The sequence below is a fragment of the Quercus robur genome, chromosome 10 (assembly GCF_932294415.1).
Source record: "Quercus robur chromosome 10, dhQueRobu3.1, whole genome shotgun sequence".
Classification (NCBI taxonomy): domain Eukaryota; kingdom Viridiplantae; phylum Streptophyta; class Magnoliopsida; order Fagales; family Fagaceae; genus Quercus; species Quercus robur.
The window spans coordinates 52,392,106-52,415,489 of record NC_065543.1 but is presented as its reverse complement, the minus strand read 5'-3'; the positions used below and the strand labels follow the sequence as shown (position 1 = coordinate 52,415,489).

Here is a 23,384-nt window from a genome sequence, read left to right as displayed (position 1 = left end):
TGGTAATTAATTTACACCTTGAGAACATGCACTACATGGATAATTACTAGATAAAAGAATCTTTTGGTTCTTTAAGGGATATCTGTGAGAGTTTTCAATAGTTCGACACATCATTATTGTACCTGGATGTCCAAGACGATCATGCCAAAGCATAAAAACCTTTGGATTTGAACGATTATTGCAACATTTGTTTCAACTATTCTCATTGTAGTATTGTTAGGATTAGTGCCCTTAAATCCTATTGTATGATGCTATGTAAAATATTATGTATGACATGATGTATGGCTTAATATTGTAATTAATAAAGTTGTTTTATTATCATCTGAAATAATGGTAACATGAATATTCGGACATTATCATATAGTCCATAAGATGCATAGTATATGATTTGTGTGAAAAGTCACAGAAGATATAAATCACAAGTTCTTTGTAAACTCAGAATTTAATTCGTAATCGGTGATGAAATTGGGCGTTTCATCTGTGAAAACTATAACATATTAACTAAGATGATTTTTCTTGATCATGGAAGTGGTGACTTCTAGTTGATATGTTGATATGTTTTAAGAGTTAAAACATATTGAACTGGACCGTTATGAGATTTATTATTCTCCTAATGACTGTCAATTGAATAATAAATCTCACGACTTATAATTACATGAACTTTTAATCCTGAGAGAATAATAGACCTGATCATGAAGTGTAGGTTACTTTAATGTATCAAGAGTGAGATCTAAAGTAACGGTCAAAATCTCAGTATGTTGGGCAGCTACATTTAGTGTTAATGGAACATATATTATCATAGTCTCTTAATGGAGGTACAAAATATTTCCTTGAGATAAGTTTAATGGGTTGTTATTTAGAATGTTAGGCCTAACTACTTTAGTAAATAGTTACTAAAGTATATATTTATGAAATTGGATTTCATAAATATATGTTGAATAACTTAAAGGATTAAACCGAGTACTCAATGATTAAGATGTAGTAATTCACAAAGTGACAGTCTTCATTCTTGACTTTGTATTACTATGAATATTTTATGAAGGGGTTTGCATGTACAATAAAGTCTTGGAATATAATTTATTAATAAGGCCTAGAGTGCAATTATATTTATATAGTGGTATTAAATATAATTAATGGTAACTTTGGACTTGTCAAGAGTTGACAAAAAAGCCCAAGGCCCATTAGAGTTAGGTTCTTATTTGTTCCCTTTTGGTCCCACTCCAAGCCACACACTAAATCCCAATTGGAAATGCCCAAAAGGCTAACCCAATTAGATAATCAAATATGTGGAGAGAAACATACAAAATTTTATGAACATGAAATGGTTTGTATGTTGGTAAGACACTTCTTCATTCTCTCTAAAAAAAACATACACACGTAACTGATTGAGAGACCACACTTCTTGGGTATCAAGTGGAATTAGAGTGAAAATTAAAAGTATTCCCAAGTACTCTTCATCTTTGGTTTTGAATTTCACCCCATCAAGGGACACTCTCTTGTTCTTATGTTCTGAAATTTACATAGTACATGTTATCAATTGTGAATGAAGTAGATCCGTTAATTTTCTGCTACGTATGTTTTGTATGCGATACAAACATGTATATTTGCAACAAATATAACCCAAAAGAGAAAACAGGCAATTTTTCTAATATGAGCTTCTAACCCGATACTATTGAAATAATATAAAGAAATTTTTCACTACCTTTGTTATTGGTTTCAATATGATAATCATTATAATGTATATCCTTAAAGATGAGTAAATTTCTGCTTGATTAAGAAGAATATAAAGCATCATCAATACAAAGTTTTGTGCCATTTGGCAACATGATAACCGCTCTTCTAGAGTCTTCAATTAAGTTCAATGAACCAAATAGGTATTGACATTGGCTTTGCACAATTTTAAATTTTGAAAATATTTTTTATCTTTAAGGATTGTATGAGTTGTTGCATTGTTTACTAGACAAAAGTCTTCTCTAGTCATCTTGGAATTGATTTTACCAATAGGACCCATGCATCTTCATAAATGCAAAACATAAATTAAACTTTATTACTTCAAACGTAAATAAAACATATCAAAATAAAAATACTTATTACAATGCCATAATATTAAAAAAAGAAAAATAATTAATTGGTATGGATATTTCCATCACCAATCAAATTATCAAATTTTCCATCAACATCCTTAAAGAAATCAGAGACATCAGATGAGTCATATCCACTCCATTTGAAAGGTCAAGATAATTCATGGGATCTTCAAGATCATTATGATCAACAAAGTTTGTTTCAATTCCCTTTCCCTTTTCTTTTATTGAGGCTTGGTACAGATCTACCAAATGTTTAGGAGTACGACAGGTACGTGACCAATGACCTTCCATTCTACACCTATAACAATTATTTTCATGATCCTTTGACGATTTTCAGCAACAACTCATTAATTTGTTAAGCCATTAGAAGACATAACATTAGTTCATAACATATGCATTCAATATTGCTACTGCAGGAAGACATTCAAAACATGATATATGTGTCTTCTATTATATAATTTTAATTGTGGGCTGATTTTAAAGTGCCAGATTAATTCACTTGCACCTTTAGTTTATTACAACTTTAGTCATACTGAGCTTTTAGGATGATCAAGTTCTTCTAGAACTTATAATTCTCCTAAGGGGTCTTTTATAGTAAAGCACTCAGTTTTTATGTATATAACAACAAATAAAAATTATTGCTTTTGAACAATCCTTCTGGGATACTCTGTTGCAATCCATAATAATATCTTCAAGATTTATTACATCAACATAGATCTCATCAAGATTCATTACTTCCAGATGAAATCTTAGTATCAAAGATCCTGCATAGGGTTGTAAATGAACCAAGCCGATCATGAACAACTCGGGCTCGGCTTGATAAAAAGCTTGTTCATGTTTGTTTGTTTATAAATAAGCCAAGCTTGAGCCTTAGTTTTAGGCTCGTTTAATAAACAAGCCGAGCCCAAGTAAAAAAATTTGTTCACGAACAAGCTCGTAAGTTATTAGGCTTGATACACAACAATTCAAGCATAGACTCATTTATAAGTTTATATGTGTTAGCTAAATATACTAATTACACATATCTTAATAATGACATGGCCAACAAGAGACCACTACCTATATTACCTTAATTTTTTCCTTCCCTTTAAACTAATAAAGCACCACTTTAGACTATAGTTACATTTAAAAATAAATAAATAATTAAGTAGGCCACATATGATTCTTCCCTATCAATCATCTAAAGTAAAGTTATAAAACATGCTAGTATTTTCTCATTCATAATAGTTACAAACAGGTATTTTTCTAGTCCTTCACCATCTAACATGAATGTAAAAATTGTATTTTGAACAATTACTGAATCTGTAAATAAGGGATGATGAATGAATGAATTTAATTACGTAAATTATTAATTTGAATAATAGCTAATCATAAGTAAGACTAGATGCATGATAAAATAAGTATACAATTTTCTTTTTTCTTAATTTTAGAGATTTAAGCATTTAATAATGTAATTTTTTTAGATCTCAAGCTCAAAAACTTGACTTGAGCTCAAGTTTGAGCTTGATATTAAGCTTGGGTTTGGCTTGACTAATTAAACAAGTTAAGCCAAGCCAAGCTCAAACTTTTTGGCTTTCTCGCGAGCTCAAGCTCAAATACTATTTTTAGGCTTGTCACAAGTTCAAGCCAAGCTCGAGTTTTTTATTTTTCCTGACAAGCCAAGCTTGAACATGCACTACTCGACAAAACTCGACTCTTTTACAGCTGGATCTATGATAAGAAATGATTGCCTAAAATATATAATTACAAAAGAAATTAATTACATAATTACATAAGAAATTTAAACTTTGTAAGGTTTGACATCTATATCAAATATATAATTACAAAAGAAATTAATAACTAATTTTTTTTATACATAATTTTAATAAAACAATACTACACATACATATTCAAAAGTTGATTGTAATGAAACAATACATTCACATTCAAAATTTATCAATATACGTTATGTAGGGACACGATTTATTTAACGACCCAAGAGTGATGTTGGGCTCGTATGCAAAGGGCCCCAACAATATGATTTGTAGAGAGTGGGTCACAGAACTAGGTCTTGACAGCATGAACGTAGTTATAGATAAGCCATGCACCCAGTTGAATGTGGGGATATTCCATTTAGCTTCCTGGGTTACCAGTTTGTGGGACTGTGTCTTATGCTTCGTTTCAGAACTCCTTTTTCTTTCTCTCTTTTTCTTCCTTTCTTCTCCTTTTTTCTCCTCTTTTTCGATCCCCTTGTCATGGGGATTTTTTCCTCTTATATAGCATCCTTCGAACGAGCATGACCCTACACTTGTTGATCATCTGGGCCTCTACTTGAGTGCCTGTCCCATAGGACATCCTCCTTCTTTTCTGTGAGTTGCACTGGCCAAGATAATACTGTTCTCCTGTCCTCTCCACATTAATGCGGCTGAAAAAGTAGCTTCCTTGCATTTAATGCGGCAGTTGTGGTTGCCCCCCTGAGCGTCTTGCATTTTCCCTTGATTTTGGATGACCTTTCACCACGTAAAGGGTGTGAATCGGACTCCCGTTTGATGCGTCCGAGGAGGTACTCCTCCTCGGACGCCCTTTAAGCAAGCCCGGCCCAATATGATTGGGCTGGGGGGTCCTCTGCCTGTGTCTTCGCTTCCTATTATGGTTGGGCTTCGTACGAGTACCATGGCCCACGTTGACTGGCAAATTTTACCCCCACGCGTTACATATAGCTATAGCTATAATTGAGTTGGTTTATCACTAATCATTTTAACAAAATATATATATATATATATATATATATAGAGAGAGAGAGAGAGAGAGAGAGAGAGAGAGAGAGAGAGAGAGAGAGAGAGAGAGAGAGAGAGAGAGAGAGAGAGAATATGTGAGACCCATAAATTTTTTTTTTAACCAATTAAAATAATCACTAAAATTATAGGCATAAAATGTAATAACAAAGAGATAGGATAAACACTAATTCTTAGGAAGAAAAGAAAACTTATAGTAAGTTAAGAGGACAACACAAATAACCTATGATGTTTCAAGAACAATAAGATTACAACTTCCTTTTGAAATTGGGTAGATACTCATGCTTATAATGTGTTGTGAAATAATAGAAATAGATAAAACAAAGAAAATAAGAAATATATATTGATAAACTCTTGTATTCAAGTGGTCATCCACAATCCTTTTGATATCTCTTAAATGTGTACAATAACAGTAAAACAATTCCACATATATATAAGATCTTAAAATGCTTGTAGTGTTTATGGGATAAGATTTCAATAATGAGTACAATTATGAATATACATCTCCCTTATAGACTTTAAATATTTCAGACTTTACACAACCCAAATAACCATTTCATTGCCCAAACTTTACACATTCCAATCAGACTTTATTTCTAACATCTATATATATATATATATATATATATAAGCAAATTGTGGACCTAGTTGTAATCGAATTCGTATTCCTTGATGATTTGGATTTCCAAGTGGCCTTTAATACAAGATAAGCCATGTAATTCTTTAATCTTCTCAGACTTTACACATCCCAAATAACCATTTCATTGCCCAAACTTTATACATTCCAATCAAACTTTATTTCTAACATATATATATATATATATATATATATATAAAAGCAAATTGTAGACCTAGTTGTAATCGAATTCATATTCCTTGATGATTTGGATTTCCAAGTGGCCTTTAATACATGATAAGCCATGTAATTCTTTAATCTTCTCAAATAAATAAATAAAATCTATCTTTATCTGCATTGAATTAAGGAGACATCAGGTCATCCAATTATTATGAAAAAATAAAAAACCACGCATCATTGAGGAGAATTTTCAACCAAATCACCATTAACGGGTTAGAAAATTTTCAATTCTAACTTTTCAAAAACAACAAAATTGGTTGAAAATTTGAATACTTCTAACTTAGTAAATTGAATGGGTTAGGCATGTTAACTTTAATAAAGTGCTGTACATTTTGTCCGTTTGCGTTTTAGAATCACGGCTGTCTGCATCTGGGTTTTTTTTTTTTTTTTTTTTTTTCCCCTTCCTTTGACCAGCGTCTCTTATATCGTTCATGGGACATGAATAGTCTCTTATATCGTTCATGGGACATAAATAGTATATTAAAGTAAATAAATGGCCAAAATGGCCCAATACCATGTTTTTTTGAAATTTTTAGCAACAGAGCACTGTTTCGGAAATAATTTGGGATCTACCACTTTTTGTGGTACTCGAGCTTGGTGAGTTCGAGTACCATCTTTTCATTGGTCAATATCTTCTCAAAAAAAAAAAAAAAAAAAAAAAAACAGTTGCCCGAAAACGTCACTATAGGGCTTAAAAACGCCATTATAGGGCCCCTTAAACCTGGTATGGGGACTTATAAAAATTTTTTGCAGGAAAACGCCGCTATAGGGCCCGAAAACATCACTATAGGGCTTAAAAACGCCACTATAGGGATCCCAGAACAGAGCGATTACCCTTATAAAAAATTTTGCAGGAAAACGCCGCTATAGGGCTTTAAAACGTCACTACAGGGCTTAAAAACGCCACTATAGGGCACCCAGAATATGGGCCAATCACACTTTTAAAAAAATTTGCAGGAAAACGCTGCTATAGGACTTTAAAACGTCACTATAGGGCTTAAAAACGCCACTATAGGGCTCCTTGAATATGGGGCGACGGTGGAATGGAAGAATGTGGTACTCGAACTCACCAAGCTCGAGTACCACAAAAAGTGGTAGATCCCAAATTATTTCCGAAACAGTGCTCTGTTGCTAAAAATTTCATAAAAAACATGGTATTGGGCCATTTTGGCCTAAATAAATAGTATTTTGTGAAGGTAAACAGTAATCAAAAATTTTTTTTTTTATTGTTTACGGTTTTTAGTTTTCAACAAAATAAGCAGTATTTAAATGCACACTTATACTAAATTTTTTTAAATTCTTTTATCATTTACTTATAAATTTAATAAGTTGTACTTTTAAAAATCCTGTAAACCATCTGTATGAAATCCTAGATACACTTTTCTAATTCAATTACAAAATTAGGGTCCAATTAACGGATGTTAAGGATTGACCTCCCAAAGTAACCACATAACATACATACTAATTAGAACTTAATTCTCTCAAAAATGACATTCATATACGATTGACCTCCAAAGTAATAATTATGTAAGACTTAACTTTTTGTCCTATGTTTTGAATTAAATCTAACGGAATTTAAGCTTGGGTTAAAAAAATAAAAATAATTTAAAATAAATAAATAAAATGTGAGAAGTCCTTCAGCTCACTCGGCGACTCAGAGTCGCGACCCACAGGACTCGCTCGAAAACCACCTGGTCGATCTGGAGATGAAGCTCCAGATGGTCTCCGAGGAGATCGCCGCCTCGCTTGAGGAGCAGAGCGCGACGTCGTCCGATTGCGCGACGACGCCACGCCGCTTCGCTCCGTTCCGTCGCCGCCGGAATCCTCCAGAAGCTCAAGAAGGTGCATTTCTTGACTTTTTGTTTATTTTATATATATATATATATAGAATCCTCCAGAAGCTCAAGAAGGTGCATTTCTTGACTTTTTGTTTATTTTATATATATATATATATATATATATACACACACGAATGAATATTCGGTTCGGTTTTTTGAACAAGTTAGAGAGTTTTGCATTGTGAGATTTGCGTGACTTTTCTATTCATTGTTCCCTGGATTTTGTAGTGCCAATCGCAGTTGTTTGATTTTTGTTGTGGTATTGTTTGGTTACTGAGAAAATGTGCCAAATCTTAGGAGAATTAGAGAATGCATGGTTATATTTGCGTTGCTTGGTGGATCGGACTGTATCATTGTTCAGTTTGTGCCAATTACAGTTATAAATCAAAAAAATTTATATTTTTGTCACGGTATTGTTTGGTTACTGAGAAATGTGGCAAATTAGAGTTTTGCATTATTAGATCTGCGCTGTTAATGGTTGAGAGTGTATAATTTTTCACTGAATTGTGCCAATTACGACGACTTTTTAAAATGTTATTGTGGTGGTAATATTTAGTCACTGAGGAAATGTGCCAAATATACGGAGACTAGAGTTTGCATTATTAGATTTGCAATGTTCGGTGGATTAGAGTGTATAATTGGTCACCGAATTATGCCATTTAGAACTTCTTGTGTATATTTTATCAGGTATTGTTTGGTTATTGGGGAAATGTGGCAAATTTAAGGAGATTAGAGCTTCAGTAGATGAGTGTATCATTGCTCTTTGAACTTATTCGCTAAATTTTGCCTATACAACCATTTGATCTCATTTCTCCTTAACAAATCTAAAGGTGGGTGTTATAGATTTGTGTTAGAATGCTGTTAGTTTAGTTTGACCGATGAGGAAATGTGACTAAAAGGGGAGGCATTGAGGCACTGGGGTTTTTATTATTTGGGAGTTGAGAATATGCATGTGCTATGTATAATGAGGGTAATAGAATTGGGGCTCGGTTTAGGCAACCTTCTAATTATAGGAAAACTCAAGGAAAATAAACATGGGATTAGAAATTAGAAATTGAAATATCTCATTTTCTAGATCTTTTTGAAATTGATGCCATCTTGGCATTTAATTTCTGGACATATCAAAAAACGTTAATTGAGTTCTTCAACATAGCAATATCATGAGAAGGGCAAGTGACAGCTTGCAGAATCTCTAAATTCTTAAGAGGAGATTGTGAATAATATCATCATCAAGTTTTTGGGTTCTTTGCCTGGCTTTGAGTAGTTTCATCATAGCACATGGATACAACATGTGCTTAACAGTGACTTTCTCTTATATAATATATTTATTTTGGCTTAAGTTTGTTTTTGTAATTTTTTTTCTACGTTTATTTACATTGTGCTACTGCTCCTTTCTGGTGGATAGCATCTGCCAGCAAGCTATCAAATTTATCCAAATTTAGATGGATATTACATGGCAAGATGCTCTCTCTCTCTCTCTCTTACAACCATTTTGTTGTCATCTTCAGGCCGAGGGAAGCTCAGCAGAATCTATAGCTGCCCTCGCTATAGTTGATACCGTCAAACGGAGAATGGAAGCTGCGTATGAGACTTTGCTGGTAGAATAATCCTGGTTTCTTGTATGTGTTAGTCATAGGAGTTGATAAAGTGTAGCAAATGAAGATTGTTTGTTTAATTAGGTATACTTATTTGCATGTAAGAACAGGATGCTGCTGGGTTAACTCAACTAAGTTCTACTGTGGAAGATGTTTTTGCCAGTGGTGATCTTCCTCTGGCTGCAGAAACCTTGGCTAATATGAGGCATTGCTTGTCTGCTGTTAAGGAGGTAACATTTTTTTCTGAGTGTTACATCAAGTAGTGGGTTTGATATTCATGAAGTTTTACCATTTGACTTTTTCTCCTTCAACTCCTTCATTTTAGATCGCTGAATTTGCTAATGTTAGGAAGCAACTTGAGGTCTTAGAAGATAGATTAGATTCAATGGTACAGCCTCGTCTAACAGATGCCATATCCAACTGCAAGGTCAGATCTTCCTGCAGAACCTTGTCTTCTCATTTGTAGCTATCTGTTTCTCAACTACTTGTCTTACACATGATAGATTATTTTGTGTTTCCACTTATTATTATGCAGGTTGATGTTGCTCAAGATTTGCATGGAATCCTCATTCGAATTGGAAGATTCAAGTCTTTAGAGCTACATTATTCAAAAGTTCACTTAAAAGTCCATAAAGCAGCTCTGGGAAGATTTTGACTCAAGACAGCGAACTAGTAAGCTTTCTAGTGAGAGGAATGAAGTGGAAAGGCTATCAAGTAGTAACGAGTTTCAATCAAGTTCACCTTCAATTTCTTTCTCCAGTTGGTTGCCAAGTTTCTATGACGAGTTGCTACTTTATCTTGAGCAAGAATGGAAGTGGTACAGTTCATTCTTCTTTAGAAGCCTTAATATTTAGTCACATTTTGTGAAGAGTTGTTTGTTCAAAAGTATAGAAATAGACTGATTATTTCTTTATAAATTTCATGATAACATCACATAAAATTGGTTGCCATTAACAGCTGAAGCTAGTTATTTTTGTGAGGAAAAGGATTGTATCCATTTTTCTTTTAAATGAACATGGTCTATTAAATGATCATGTTTTTAGTTTTTAAAAATCTAAAGGTGTACATGGTGTCAGGTCATTTAAAGTTAGTTATAATTCCTTTTTTGGTGGGTCCAATCTTAAATAATGTGGCACCTTCTCTTAGATTTCTTCTCAATATGTCATTATGAGCAAGGTTGTCAAAATCGGGATCCTACATAGGATCGTGGAAGGTAGGTGGGATCGTGGATCGTAGGATCGGATCGTGGATCGTAAGATCCTACATTATTTGAGACAAAAACAAAAAATACACATTGGTATGTTAAATAATCACATAAATTATACATTCATTGATATAATTACCATACATTACTACATTCATTTGTAGCATTATTTAAAGATGCCAAAAATCTCAAAATGTGACACTCTATTGGAATATTTTTTATTTGAGTCTAACTGATACTCTCTCTATATTAGAGTGGAAAAACTTGATCTATTGGGATTTATTTTTCATTTGGGTCCAACTAAGCCTTCTATCAAGTTAAAGAAGATTACAAGAAACCAAGGTTGTTTGAGATTGTCAGAATCGTACGATCCTACCAATCCTGAACGATCGCAAAGATCCTTGAAAGATTTAGATCGTTTTGGGTAGGTGAGATCGTAAAATCGTAGGATCGTAAGATCCAGATCGGGATTTTGACAACCATGATTATGAGAGTATATGATTCTCTTCGCAATTTTCAATAGAATGTGCGTTCCCTTTTGATTGACACTTGCTATATGTGAGAAAGTTCGCCGTAGTCCTATTTAGTGGTAGTTTTTTTTTTTTTTTTTTGGCTAAACCCTATCTAGTGGTAGTTTGAACTACTAATCTTCCACCCTTTCATGTAGTGTTTGTTGCATGGTTCAATTGGGCTTAGGCAGAAGACCCTATTTTGGTCCTTGGAAGAAACATAATTTTTTTTAAGAGAAGAAACATAATCTCAGCTACCCCAAATCTGTTAGTAACTTAATAATCATATTTTTGGGTTTCAGATAGATTAATGGTATAGTCTCTTGTCGTTGGTTTGAATACCATCTAAAAGATATGGTGATAGTAAAAATAATTATTTTTTGCTAAACCCTATAGTGGTAGTTTGAACTACTAATCTTCCACCCTTTCATATAGTGTTTGTTGCATGGTTCAATTGGGCTTAGGCAGAAGACCCTATTTTGGTCCTTGGAAGAAACATAATTTTTTTAAGAGAAGAAACATAATTTTTTTTAAGAGAAGAAACATAATCTTAGCTACCCCAAATCTGTTAATAATCATATATTTGGGTTTCAGATAGATTAATGGTATAGTCTCTTGTTGTTGGTTTGAATACCTTCTAAAAGATATGGTGATAGTAAAAAAAATTATTTATAAGTTTTAAATATGATAATATCTATTAAAAAAATTCAAAATTTAAAGCAATCGAATGAGAACCACCAACAAGGCATTATGAGGTCGTGGATTACATGCTCCTAATAATTAACAAAACACAAGGGAATGGTATGGAACTCAATTGTTGGTAGTCCCAGACAACAACCCATCAGAATTTTAGTCAAAGTTAAAAGGACAGAATTTCCTTCCATCCACTTAAATGGCAACTTAAAAGACAATTCACGTGTATTTATAGTCACATGACCAACTTAATGATCATGTCATTTGCTTAAGTGTTTTAATGCATGTGATATAATACACGAGAATGGAGGCTCAAACCCAATTTGGAGGAATTCTCAAGTTAAAGCTTAGTTTTGCCTTTTTGTATTAAGATGTCCATTGAATTTGATCATTAAACTCCTATAGCTAGACAAGCTCACTTTTTTAGGTTTCTATCAATTTGGAACCTTTGACCAAAAAAAAAAAAAAAAATGACTGATTTTCATTTTCACGATATGTGTTACCCTATGAGGATATGTATTGTCTTTTATAATAACTAGTCGCCAACCCGTGCTATACACGGGAACCTACCTATTTATGTGGTAAACTAAATTGATTTTATAAAACTTTAAATTGATTAAGAAACTATATTATTGCATGAATTGCTCTTGTATAACTTCAATTTGTGTTACAATTTGATAAAGAAGTCATTGTTTGAACGTGCAATGACTTACGAAAAATATTAAAGAATAGTTCATGACTATAAACTTATAACTATTGAAAAGAATCAAAAGATTAAGAGCTTAAAAATTATAAAAATATATGTGTGTGTGACTACACAACAGAGAAATATAAGAGAAAAATTTGTTACACTCAAAATAATAATTCATGGTTATAATTATTGAAATTTTCCAGATAGTTTTGGATATTACAAAAATATAACTCAAAAAGTCAGATGTTAAAACTTCCGAAAGGCCAAAAAATATTAAGGAATCATAAGATTTACATCCTATAAATTATTGAAACAAAACTATATATATATATATATATATATGATTTTATAACAGAGAAATATAAAAGAAAAATTGATTACCTTCAAAAGAATAATATATGGTATAGTTGTTGAAATCTGCAAAACATGTTCAAATATTGCAAAAACTAACACAAAATATATGACTATTCAAAAGAGAAAAATAAGAAGAAGAAAAAAGTACATGAACCTATAAAGTAATTAGTTTTAAATTTTAATGGGTCTAAACTTTAAACAATGAAAAAAAATCACATGTTAGGTTGTGTTCCTAGCAACCTTGAAAGTAAAAGTAAAGGGAAAAAAAAAACCATGAAATACCATCAGCCAATAAGTTTTAATGGGTTTAAACTACAAACAATGAACAAAAATAATCATAAACAATCATAGGTGCAGGGTTTGGTTACCAAGATCAGATGGTTGTAAAACACAACATTTCAACATTGATTTAGGGTTATGCAGAAGGCAACATAAATGACAGAAAATTGTTTTTACGTTGTCTGCTATGCCAACCATCTAAATATATTAATTCCAAAAGAAATTAAATAAAATAATTCCTAGAATTATATGAGATAATTAAGAAGAACATCAAGCCCTTGCGTGGATGTTATTTGTGGACGGCTGTCCATCACTGCAATTTATAGACTTTGTTGTTAATAAGACAATCGAGTTCAAAACTAAAAGCAATTAGGTGGCCTTTGTACTACAGGATTTGTTCTCGTTGAAGAATCAACTTGCTTCCTGTTATGGCTTCAATTTGATATGTGTGTTTTCTTTGTGAAAATTTGAGTGAGTATGAAGGGTTTCGACCTTGGCAGAAGTTTATATTTGTGAAAATTTTTGTTATAGAATTTTAGTTGAAATAGAATTTTCAAGCTTTTGAAACATATATCTAATAGAATTTTATTTAAACTAAACTATTGTAATACTTGATAAGATATAAAACTAAAAATAAAAAGAATCTAAAAGAAAAAGAAAAAGAAAATAGTAATGACGTGGAAAATTGTGGGAGCTCCAAAGGCTATTTTCAAGCTTTTGAAACATATATCTAATAGAATTTTATTTAAACTAAACTATTGTAATACTTGATAAGATATAAAACCAAAAATAAAAAGAATCCAAAATAAAAAGAAAAAGAAAAAGAAAATAGTGATGACGTGGAAAATTGTGGGAGCTCCAAAGGTTTCGGTAATATATATATATATATATATATATATTAGCCACAAACCTGTGCGTTGCGCATGATAATTATTTTTATGGTAATTTTATTAAATTTTTTTTATACAATTTAAACTAATTTAATAAAGAGTAATGTATTTTGTAATTATATTTTTATTCATTATAAGAATAATCATAAATGTAATATAGAAACAATCATAAATTTAATAATTTTTGTCGTACTAAAATGAAAAAAAAAAATACAATTTTTCTCAAAAATTCAAAAGGCAATTTAACGAAAATATTTATTTTTTAATAAAAGTTATTTATAACATTTTGTGAATCATTAAAAAGAAAATAAAATTTAGAAATTATTCTTTTAGTTTTAAACAAACTTTCTCAAACTTATTTTTTCTGCCTACAATCCAAAACACTGAAAAAAGTAACTAAAAAAATTAATAAAACTTAACTATGATTAATTGAACCAATTAGGAAAAAAATTGTTATTTATAATCTACTAAGGTTATTTTCTTTGTGGAAATTGTAATTTCGTCCACCCAAAACATATTATCAAATAATCAATTATTAGCAAAATCTAAGAATTAAATTTTTATATATGCATTGTTATAAAATAATAATAATAATAATTAAAGTAAAATTGCGAAAGATAAAATTTGTCTCTCATCCAATAACTTTTGTTTAGCCAACCTTTGCTTTTCTCTAAATAAATTGCATTATAGAGTACTTTGTCTACCACAAAGGATTAAAAAATAAACAAAAATGATTAAAGTCTCATAGTTTAACATCTAAATTGAGCATTATAAAAATCATGCTATCAAATTACAGTAGCTACCAAATTAAATTATCCAAATCATGCTATGTATTAGAATAATATTATATTTTTATATTTAATCCTTTATAATGCAATAGGATAACATTTAACAATCAAAGAGAGAGAGAGAGAGAGAGAGAACTGAATCGCATTAAGCTAAAGTAGATTAAAGAATATAAAAAATTATCAACCTAAAGCGAAGATGCAAGAAAAATAAAAAATGAAAATCAACTCAAAAATTGTGTGTGTGTGTGTGTGAGAGAGAGAGAGAGAGAGAGAGAACCTTTTTTTTGTAAGGAAAAACTATGCATGGAATGAATGAGATAGTGACAAATTTATAGTAAGAAAGTGTGAATAAGAAAAGACAAAAATAGAGGAAGATGAAGGGAAAGATGAAGAATGATATTAATGTGGAGAGTAGTGGGGAGATGAGAAGGTGAGAGAATGAGAGAAGGAGAAAGGCTAGAGAAGTAGTGGGGAAATGAAAAGGTAAGGGAGGAAGAAAGGTTGGAAAAGTGTAAATATGAAATAAAAAAAAATTATAAATAATTATAAGAAAATGAAAAAAAAAAGAAAAAAAAAAAATAAAGATGATGACGTGGATGTTGACGTGACTCAACGTGAGCGTAACAGCATTAAACGCTACACTTCAACTTTTAGTAATATATTGATTGATTGATTATGAGCTAGGGTGTACAATTGGTAAAGGAGAGAACTACGGTTTGATGCAAGTTTTCGTTGAAATTACATTATCTAGTTTGGTAGTCTCTAATGCATGCCTTGATTATTGATTAGCCTTAGAATGCAAATTATTAATTTGGAGCAAAACTCAAGAACTAATTTTGCAACACAAACCACTCTTATTCATTTGCAAATCAGAGTGTGCTAACCTCATACCCCTCTCAAAGGAATAGAATTTGTACTAATCATGAAATTCATAAGATAATTAGAAAGTCAAACTAAATTGTTTGAGGAGTAACTATTGATCATACATTTTTAGGTTGCGTTGTTGCTAATTCAAAAGTGTGTGCTTTCTTCCACAACCAAGGAAAGCATAATGAAACTTGTTAGAGATTATCCTCAAGAATAATCTATCAATGCAACTAACATCCTCAAGTGCATCAACATCCTCAAATGTACCAAACCAAGCCTATATGGAGGTCTGTGAGTCTTGGAAGTTCCACAATGACCATGAACATAAATCATTGTTTATGAGCTCGTTCAAAACTTTGGCAAATCAATCCCCGCAAACTCAACAATGCAATTGAGATCCTCAGGTGCATCAACATTCATCACGGGCACATTAAGAATTTTGTGTTGGGCTATTACTATTATCCACACACAAAAATTATGATGTACTTTTAGTACAAGAAAGAAAAAAAAAATACAAAATAATGGATACAATGAAACATTCAAAGATGCATACTGTTAACATTGACATCCAATTGTCTACAAAAAGCTTTGGAGGCAGGGTACCCCTAACAAATAATGGGCCAAGAATGCAAATAAAGTCCTCTAAGCGACTAGCATATACCCCCAGAAGAAAGTTTTCCCGCTTTTTCGTTTTCTGTTTATTCTGAGTTCTTTCTATTTCAAATAAAACTAGGATATATTTGGATACTATTTGTTATTGATAATTGAAAATTAAAAACTAAAAATATTATAGTAAAATAATCTTTAAATATATGAATAGTAGTGTGAGACTTAATTTTAAAGTTTTTTTTGCTAAAAAATATACTTGTGAGTCTTATAAACAGCATAGGAGATCCACTATTTTTCAGTCACACACAAGAATGCATGGAAAATGTGCGAAATGCATATAAGGGTCCATTTAAATACAGCTGAAAACTAAAAATACTGTAGTAAAATAATTTTTAAATATATAAATAATATTATGAAACTTATTTTTAATAAAAAAATTACTGAAAAGTGAAATTTATAGAGCTCATAAACAGTGCATAAAACCCACCGATAGGTTGAAAAGGAGCCAAAAAGTCAAAAAAAAAAAAAAAAAAAAAAAAAAAAACTGTAACAGTAAAAGTTGTCTCCGAAACGCGTGAAAAAAAAAAAAAAAAAAAGCGCTGGAAGCCTGGAAACGCAGACGTGGGACCACGATTACTAGCTTCAACAATGGCGGCGAGACCAAGTCAGTCCTGCCACGGCTCATTAAACACCACAGAAATTTCTATCTCAGTGTTTGACTAAAACTGAACTGTGTCCAACCCAATCCCATAAAAAATAATAATAATAAGAAAGAGATACTTTTAAGAAAGTTTCTGGGCGTTACTTCCTCATTTGCTGGAATGTCACACTTCTTTTTCTGCTTAAGCTTACTCATTTTCTGGGCGCTACTTCCTCAATCCCACAGCTCATTCCTCTTTCTATTTCTCTCTTCCATACCTTCCTTTCTCTTTCGGTTTCTCTCTGTCTCAAACCCTAAAATCATGTCTACGACCACCATGACTGGCATCAACACTGCTCAACACATCGTGCAGAGTTTGAACTCACCAGTGAGGGCCGATGAAGACAACGAGGACAATTTGATCGATCCAGAGGCTGTGGATGAGCTCAGAGAAATTGAGACGAGAATGGTTCGCCAAGTGTATGTAGAAAGAAGTTTGTCACTAGTAGCAGGGTCATTTTTTCCATCAGCCAAGTCGGAAGCTGGCAGTGGCAGTGGCAGTCGGGAATGGAATGAAACAAATCCAGACTCCCCTCTTAACATTTCATCACTCTTCCCATCCAACAAGTCTGAGACTGATAGTAGTCCAGAATTCTCTCGTTCCAATTCCGATTCCATGATGTCAATCTTCTTACCAGCCACGTCTCCAATAGACAGCCCCGAAAACTATGAAATAATTGTTCGAAGTCGTTCCATACCCTCATATTCCATAATGTCAATCTTCCCACCCGCCATGTCTGAAATAGACAGTCCAGATAATTATGAAATCATATTTCGAAATCCTTCCATACCCTCATATTATCACTTCTTCCCACCAGACATGTCGGACACTGACAGTTATGGATCATCAACTCCTAATCATCAGCTTTCCATACCGTCATATTATCACTGCTTTCCACCCGACAGGTCAGACACTGACAGTTATAGATCATCAACTCCTAATCAGCTTTCCATACCATCATTATATGTCCCACCCAACAAGTCAGAGACTATTAATAGTAGTTTAGTAATTAATGGAATTTCTTTGGATGAGCGGATCTTAGGAGGGATTGTGGGCATTGACTCACTGGATGAGAAGATTAAGAAATGTATTCAAGCTGTCAAGATTCTCCGCAGCAAGAGCGTCTATGATCTGATGTTCACTTGCACTGATTCAGACTTAGAGATTCACTTCAACAAAGCCTTGTTGAATTTCAGGGAAGCCGTTGCGCTTGGAGGAATATCGCCTGAGAATCTCTTTAGGATACTAGACACGTATGATGTGATGGCCAAGGTGAGATTGAAAGCAACAATACTAGACAATCTTGAGATCAATCAGGCAAGAGCAATGCTCACCGGGAAGACAGACACCTACCGATCTTGAGCACAAGCAGAATAGGATCTTGAAGAAACTGATGCAGAGTAGTCACATTCACCCACTGACGGAGACCATGATGAATTATGTGAAATTGATTGTGGATGATGATCAATTAGATGCTTTACGAAATCATGATAGCAATAGCTTGAAAATGAATCCGCTAGCTAGCCAATTGTTGGAGTTAATAAACCTTTTGGAGTTCAGGTTTGAGAAGGAATCGAAGTTCTATGGAAAAGGTGGATTGCAGTATATTTTTCTGATGAATAATATTCTTTATATAGACCAGAAGGTGAAAGATTTGGATCTTGGTGGCCTATTAGGTGATAATTGGGATCGTAAGCAACATAAGCAGACAAGGCAATACGCTATGAGTTATCTTAGGGCTTCATGGACCAAGGTGTTGGATTGTTTGAATGATAGAGGGATACCTAGGAGCTCGAGTAGTAAAGCCTCGACGGTGGCTTTGCAGAAGAGATTGAAGAAATTCAATACATGTTTTGAGAAAATCTATAGGGTTCAAACTGCTTGGAAGGTCCCCGATGCTCAACTCCGGGAAGAGCTTAGAACATCTATATCAGAAATGGTGATCCCAACTTACCGCTCATTTATGGGAAGGTTTGGGAATCAAGAAAAGAGTGGAAGGCACGCTGAGAAATACATAGAGTACACAGCAGATGATTTAGAGAGTTATTTGTTCAATTTGTTTGAGGGAGTACCGCGAGTACTGCACCGCAGGAGGAGGAAAGTACATAGGATAAAGCAGGACTCTCATGAAGGGCTAGAACTACGCACCCTTGTATCTATTAAGCCCCCTGTTATGGGTAGAGTGAAAAGAGTACTGATTCAGTTTAATAAAGCTTAATTATATGATGTTGATTTTTGTTGTTAATGTTATAAACTTGGGTTTGTATGAATGTTAATTATCTTTCATGCTGTATACTGTAATAATTTATGTACATGTATGTGCTATAGATATTAGCATTTGTAAGTGAATCACCATTGCTCTGAAATATCTCTGTCCACACTTTATTGGGCGCCCGTGGGCTACTTGACTGTATACTTGCTGTTCTGGCATGTTTATGTTTTTATATCAATTTTGTATTTTTGCAGTTTCATTGCTGACTGTATGAGCTGGTTAAAAAACCAGTCATTATTGTGTAAAGTGGGATTTCACAAATATTTAGTACTGTAGATTAGCTCTTCTTCTTCTCTTTAATTGAATAGGATATCTGGTGTATGATTGGAGCCAGGTTATAATAATCAAAATGCACACTGATTCTATATATTCTTTCAGAAATATGAGATATTTGAACGTTGATAGTAATTAACAATTTATCAAATATGACGTTAAATGGATGAATTGATGAGTGCTGAAGCAAGAAGGATACAATCAGAGTTGGATCGTTTGTGAATTGTGTAGGTCATTGTTTTTCAATAATAATAAACATCATGTTTAATTTTCTCTCTTAAACGAGCACACTGTACCAGTTAAGACAAACGTATCCATCTTCTAGTGTTATAGATTTCCAACAGAAACATATACAAAGCTTTGTCCATCCATCTAGAATTTTCAAAGTTGCCGTTCAATACCAATTGCTCATGTTAAAACTTGTTACTAGTTATTGTGTTGAGATTACGAGCTTTGAATGCCTCAGATGAAGAACTAGTCTTGGAGTTTGTGGAAGAATCGTTTGTCTTCTTAGATTTATGCACTTATTAAGGCAGAATTATTAAGATATTATCAAGAGATCATCCTCAATAATAATCTTAAAGAGTAATATCCACTTTGCCACCTGAATTATTGCTTTAAATTTAATCCAACACTAAACTATAAAACTAAGCAATGAGTCACTAATTGATTGATGATAGGCAAAATACTCGATGTTGTTAACAATTTCTGTCAAACGAAAAATTCTGAAATCAAGCAATGTCCAAATGGTGAATTATGATCTTATGAATTTTCTATTAAAATTTTGGATTGGAAAAAATTGTTTCATGGCACAAGGAATTTTGCATTAACTATGGGGGCAAAGCACAATTAACCCATACTCTTAAATACATAAATATATCAACCAAGTGATTGAATGCTTGGTCTATCATTGGGATCAGGCTATTGATGATAACCATCAAAGCACAGTGGAATAATCTTTTTAATATAAAACATATCCACTGTCTAACAGAGTATTGAGATTAAATGGACAAATGTAGATGAAGAAGGGATCTCTTTATTAGATTGTAACACTGGAAAAATATACAGAAAAGTTAACTCAGTCACACTGGGGTAAAATTAATTACAAGTGCTTGCCTATGTTACAATCAACATAATCAACCCATCTACAAGAAACCAAAGGACAAGGAGAGATCATTACAAGAAAACAAAACTAGCAAAAAAGGTGTCAATCGATGTTATTCTTGATGTTAAACCCTGCTGTTTTGGGGCAGTGGCAGAACACCATCAAAGAAATCGCCAAAGTAGCCACGGGGCTCATGTACTAGCTTTGAGATAATGTCTCTCAGTGTGATAACTCCCTCCAGATTCCCATCATTATCGACTACATATATCCAGTGAATCTTCTCAGAATCAAGAAGCTGAATCAATTCTTTCATTGTGTGGTCCCTTTTGCATGTGATCATGCCAGTCACTAATGGGCAGTTCTCATGATTTTTCTCTAAGTAGCTTCTAACGGCTGTCAGGAAGTTCTTTGCCGTGATAGATCTGTTAAACATGTCAAAGGAGTGCCACAAGAGTCATAATGATTGAACACTGTATGGACCATAAAACTAAGAGCCGAAATTTTTTAGATGAAATTGCATACTTTCCTAGCCTAATTTTTTTTTATCAACTACTTCATATTAATGTTGATTTAAACATGGACTTTCAATTAGAATAAGATTTACGATGCACAAAATAGACAATTAGTCAAATTTATAAGCCAATCATGTACGCAAACAGATGAATGAAATCATGCCGCACGTATCAAAGGATCATGGAGGTTGGCTGGTTTTGAGGGTTCCACAATGACCATGAACATGACTGAGTTTTATTGTTTATGAGCTCCTTCAAAACTTTGGCAATCAATTTTGTTGTAATGTCATTATTTCTAGGGATTGCAAGAGGGCAGGTAGAGTTATCCAAGTAACCCATCTTACTGCCATCACAAATTATTTCCTTTAGAACTTCAAGGATCAAACATTAGACATAACAGTAACAAAAGACGCACAATTTTGGAAATTAGCTCGGCTACAAACCTATAATCATGGTAGATTTCTGGAGCAGTTAGCAAGAACTGAACATCTCTTAAGCTTATATTACCCACTGCCTTGCTACTACCCTTTTCAATAACAGGAATCCCTCCAATCCCCTTTTTCCTCATCAGCTTAATTGCCTGGAACACCAGTCCATCCTCATGGACCTACATTAAAAATTAATCTTATAAGAGAATTTATTATGATGTGAACATGCGTCTAGGCTAATCTTCATCCCAATAATTATCAAGTTTCCTGACCATGAATATTTCTAATAGCTCAAAGCCTCAAATATCATTGATAAAACATAAAAGACATTTTCTTAGCAAATGAAGGCAAGCAATCAAACCCTTTTCACCATAGGCATTTTTGTAGACCAAGTCAGGACAAAAATAAAATTGAAAATCCTCACAATTTATTTATTTTATGAAAAGTGCAAGTTATGGGACAAGAATGCATATTGAGCTAACACACCATCCCAAGAATGTATATAGAGCTAACACACCATAATAAACACTAACAAAGCACACAACAATTTCTATTTAATCTAGTTACATTTATCTGTTTTTAAAATCCTCGCAATTTATATAACTTAAAGGCAAAAATGCCTTAAAATAAATGTAACTTCCAATTCCAAATATAGATGTATGTTTTAAGATTGATCTCTTAATGCATAAAAACTTTGTATAATTATGGCTTTACAAGCAAAGGTTAATCATTATGCAGTGAGAATGAACATAACAAACTTAGTATCACAAACATAAACTGAGAAGAGAAATACACCTTGATAATACGATTTGGTGTCATCACTGGAAGTCTGAGCTCAAATAATCTCTTGGTTCCCCAACTTTCAAACCACTGAAGTGCAGCACATTCTGCTAGCATATGAATGACAGCAGATTGTGTGATGATGTTTTCAATTTTACCTTCACCCAAATCAACCACAGGAACACTTTCATTTTATACTTTGTGATGACGTCGAAAACCGTCACCAATGGGTCACACCGTACTCGCGACTCGAATCGAACCTGCACGACGAAACAAACAAAAGAATCCTTCAGAGAAGCACCGGTGTGGTGCCGGCCGAAGGCTCTCCGACGGTCAAGTTAGAATTCCTTTGTTTTACTTAGTGCGTTAGAGAGGGTTCATAAAAGCATACCTCGGTTTCTGTGGGTATTACGCCTTTTTATAGTGATAAGGGGTTGACTTTCCCTTTTTGGTTTCCACATCTTTTCAATGTGGGACTCTATTCCCAATTCTTCCAAACGTGGTGAGCAAGGATTCCCATTTCCGGATCATGGGCCCTCGCTGCGTCAGCAGTGATGGGCCTTCAAAGCTGGGACCATACTTACGCAGGCCCAAGAGACCCAATCCGTCAGGCCCATTAAAGTAAGCCCATCATGCCCAATATTTTATCATCTTCAGTTGCCCCCTTCACCCCAATGATCCGTCATCTTTAAGGACAAAGGATCAATGGGGTGACGGTCCTTATGTATGGCTATGACGGATTCATGCAGAATAGGATGACGGTCCCAGATGGATCAACTCTTCAAAGGAAGAATCATCAAGTTGACGGTTACATGACGGGTACAAATCTGTTGGTACGTACTGACAGGTTGTCAGCATTTATTAAGCATGCCACGTGTCACTCTCTGAATGGTCGTTGTATAGGATCGAAGCGTCGCTTCGTCTTCCGTGCACTTCCTATATATATAAGGCGCCTCACTCTTTCATTTTTCAATTTTCACTCAGAAAACATTTGTCAGAGCGAAGCCGTCAACCTTGTCAGAGAAATCCGTCGAGGACGAATATTTGCTGATTACACCAACCGTCACCTATCCTCTGCTAAGTTCGGTAAGTGCTTCTAATTTACTATAGTCAAGTTACATTTTTGTCCATGCATTGTTGTTAGGCTTTCCATACCCGTCAACACTTTCAAACCCGTCAGTCTTAGGTTTTATTGTCAATTGTAGGAAATGTCTAGTGCGTCAAGTAACCAGTCGGTGGTTCGTGATGGGACGGAATACGAGGATGTATACCCGTCCGGTCA

At 33.5% G+C, this 23,384-nt stretch overlaps 3 protein-coding genes across 4 annotated transcripts in view; 2 read left to right on the top strand and 1 right to left on the bottom strand.

Annotated features, from left to right (window-relative positions):
* Positions 1-19,145, top strand: part of LOC126703311 (exocyst complex component EXO70B1-like) — a 36,213-nt gene extending 17,068 nt beyond the window's left edge. Inside the window, exon 3 of the mRNA XM_050402278.1 lies at positions 18,409-19,145. Within this exon, the coding sequence (XP_050258235.1) occupies positions 18,409-18,950 (542 nt within the window). The 3' untranslated portion in view covers positions 18,951-19,145. The remainder of the gene's footprint in view (positions 1-18,408) is intronic.
* LOC126703315 (conserved oligomeric Golgi complex subunit 7-like) lies at positions 7,318-10,109 on the top strand. Of its 2 annotated transcripts, none has more exons than XR_007648011.1 (5): positions 7,318-7,556; positions 9,061-9,171; positions 9,258-9,377; positions 9,473-9,574; positions 9,683-10,109. XR_007648011.1 is itself a non-coding variant. In XM_050402281.1 (5 exons), exons 2-5 carry the CDS (start codon positions 9,124-9,126, stop codon positions 9,800-9,802), a joined length of 369 nt encoding a protein of 122 aa, XP_050258238.1. In that variant the 5' UTR covers positions 7,325-7,556; positions 9,061-9,123; the 3' UTR covers positions 9,803-10,109. The 2 variants fall into 2 exon arrangements, 1 of the variants encoding a protein (XP_050258238.1); XM_050402281.1 differs by having other exon boundaries at positions 7,325-7,556; positions 9,061-9,150.
* A 1,148-nt stretch (positions 19,146-20,293) lies between the features above and the next one.
* On the bottom strand, positions 20,294-21,701 carry LOC126704335 (SNF1-related protein kinase regulatory subunit gamma-1-like). Its single transcript, XM_050403326.1, has 3 exons — positions 21,684-21,701; positions 21,338-21,501; positions 20,294-20,804 (listed from the first exon to the last, which is right to left on the bottom strand). Exons 1-3 carry the CDS (start codon positions 21,699-21,701, stop codon positions 20,507-20,509), a joined length of 480 nt encoding a protein of 159 aa, XP_050259283.1. The 3' UTR covers positions 20,294-20,506.
* Positions 21,702-23,384: the final 1,683 nt, after the last annotated feature.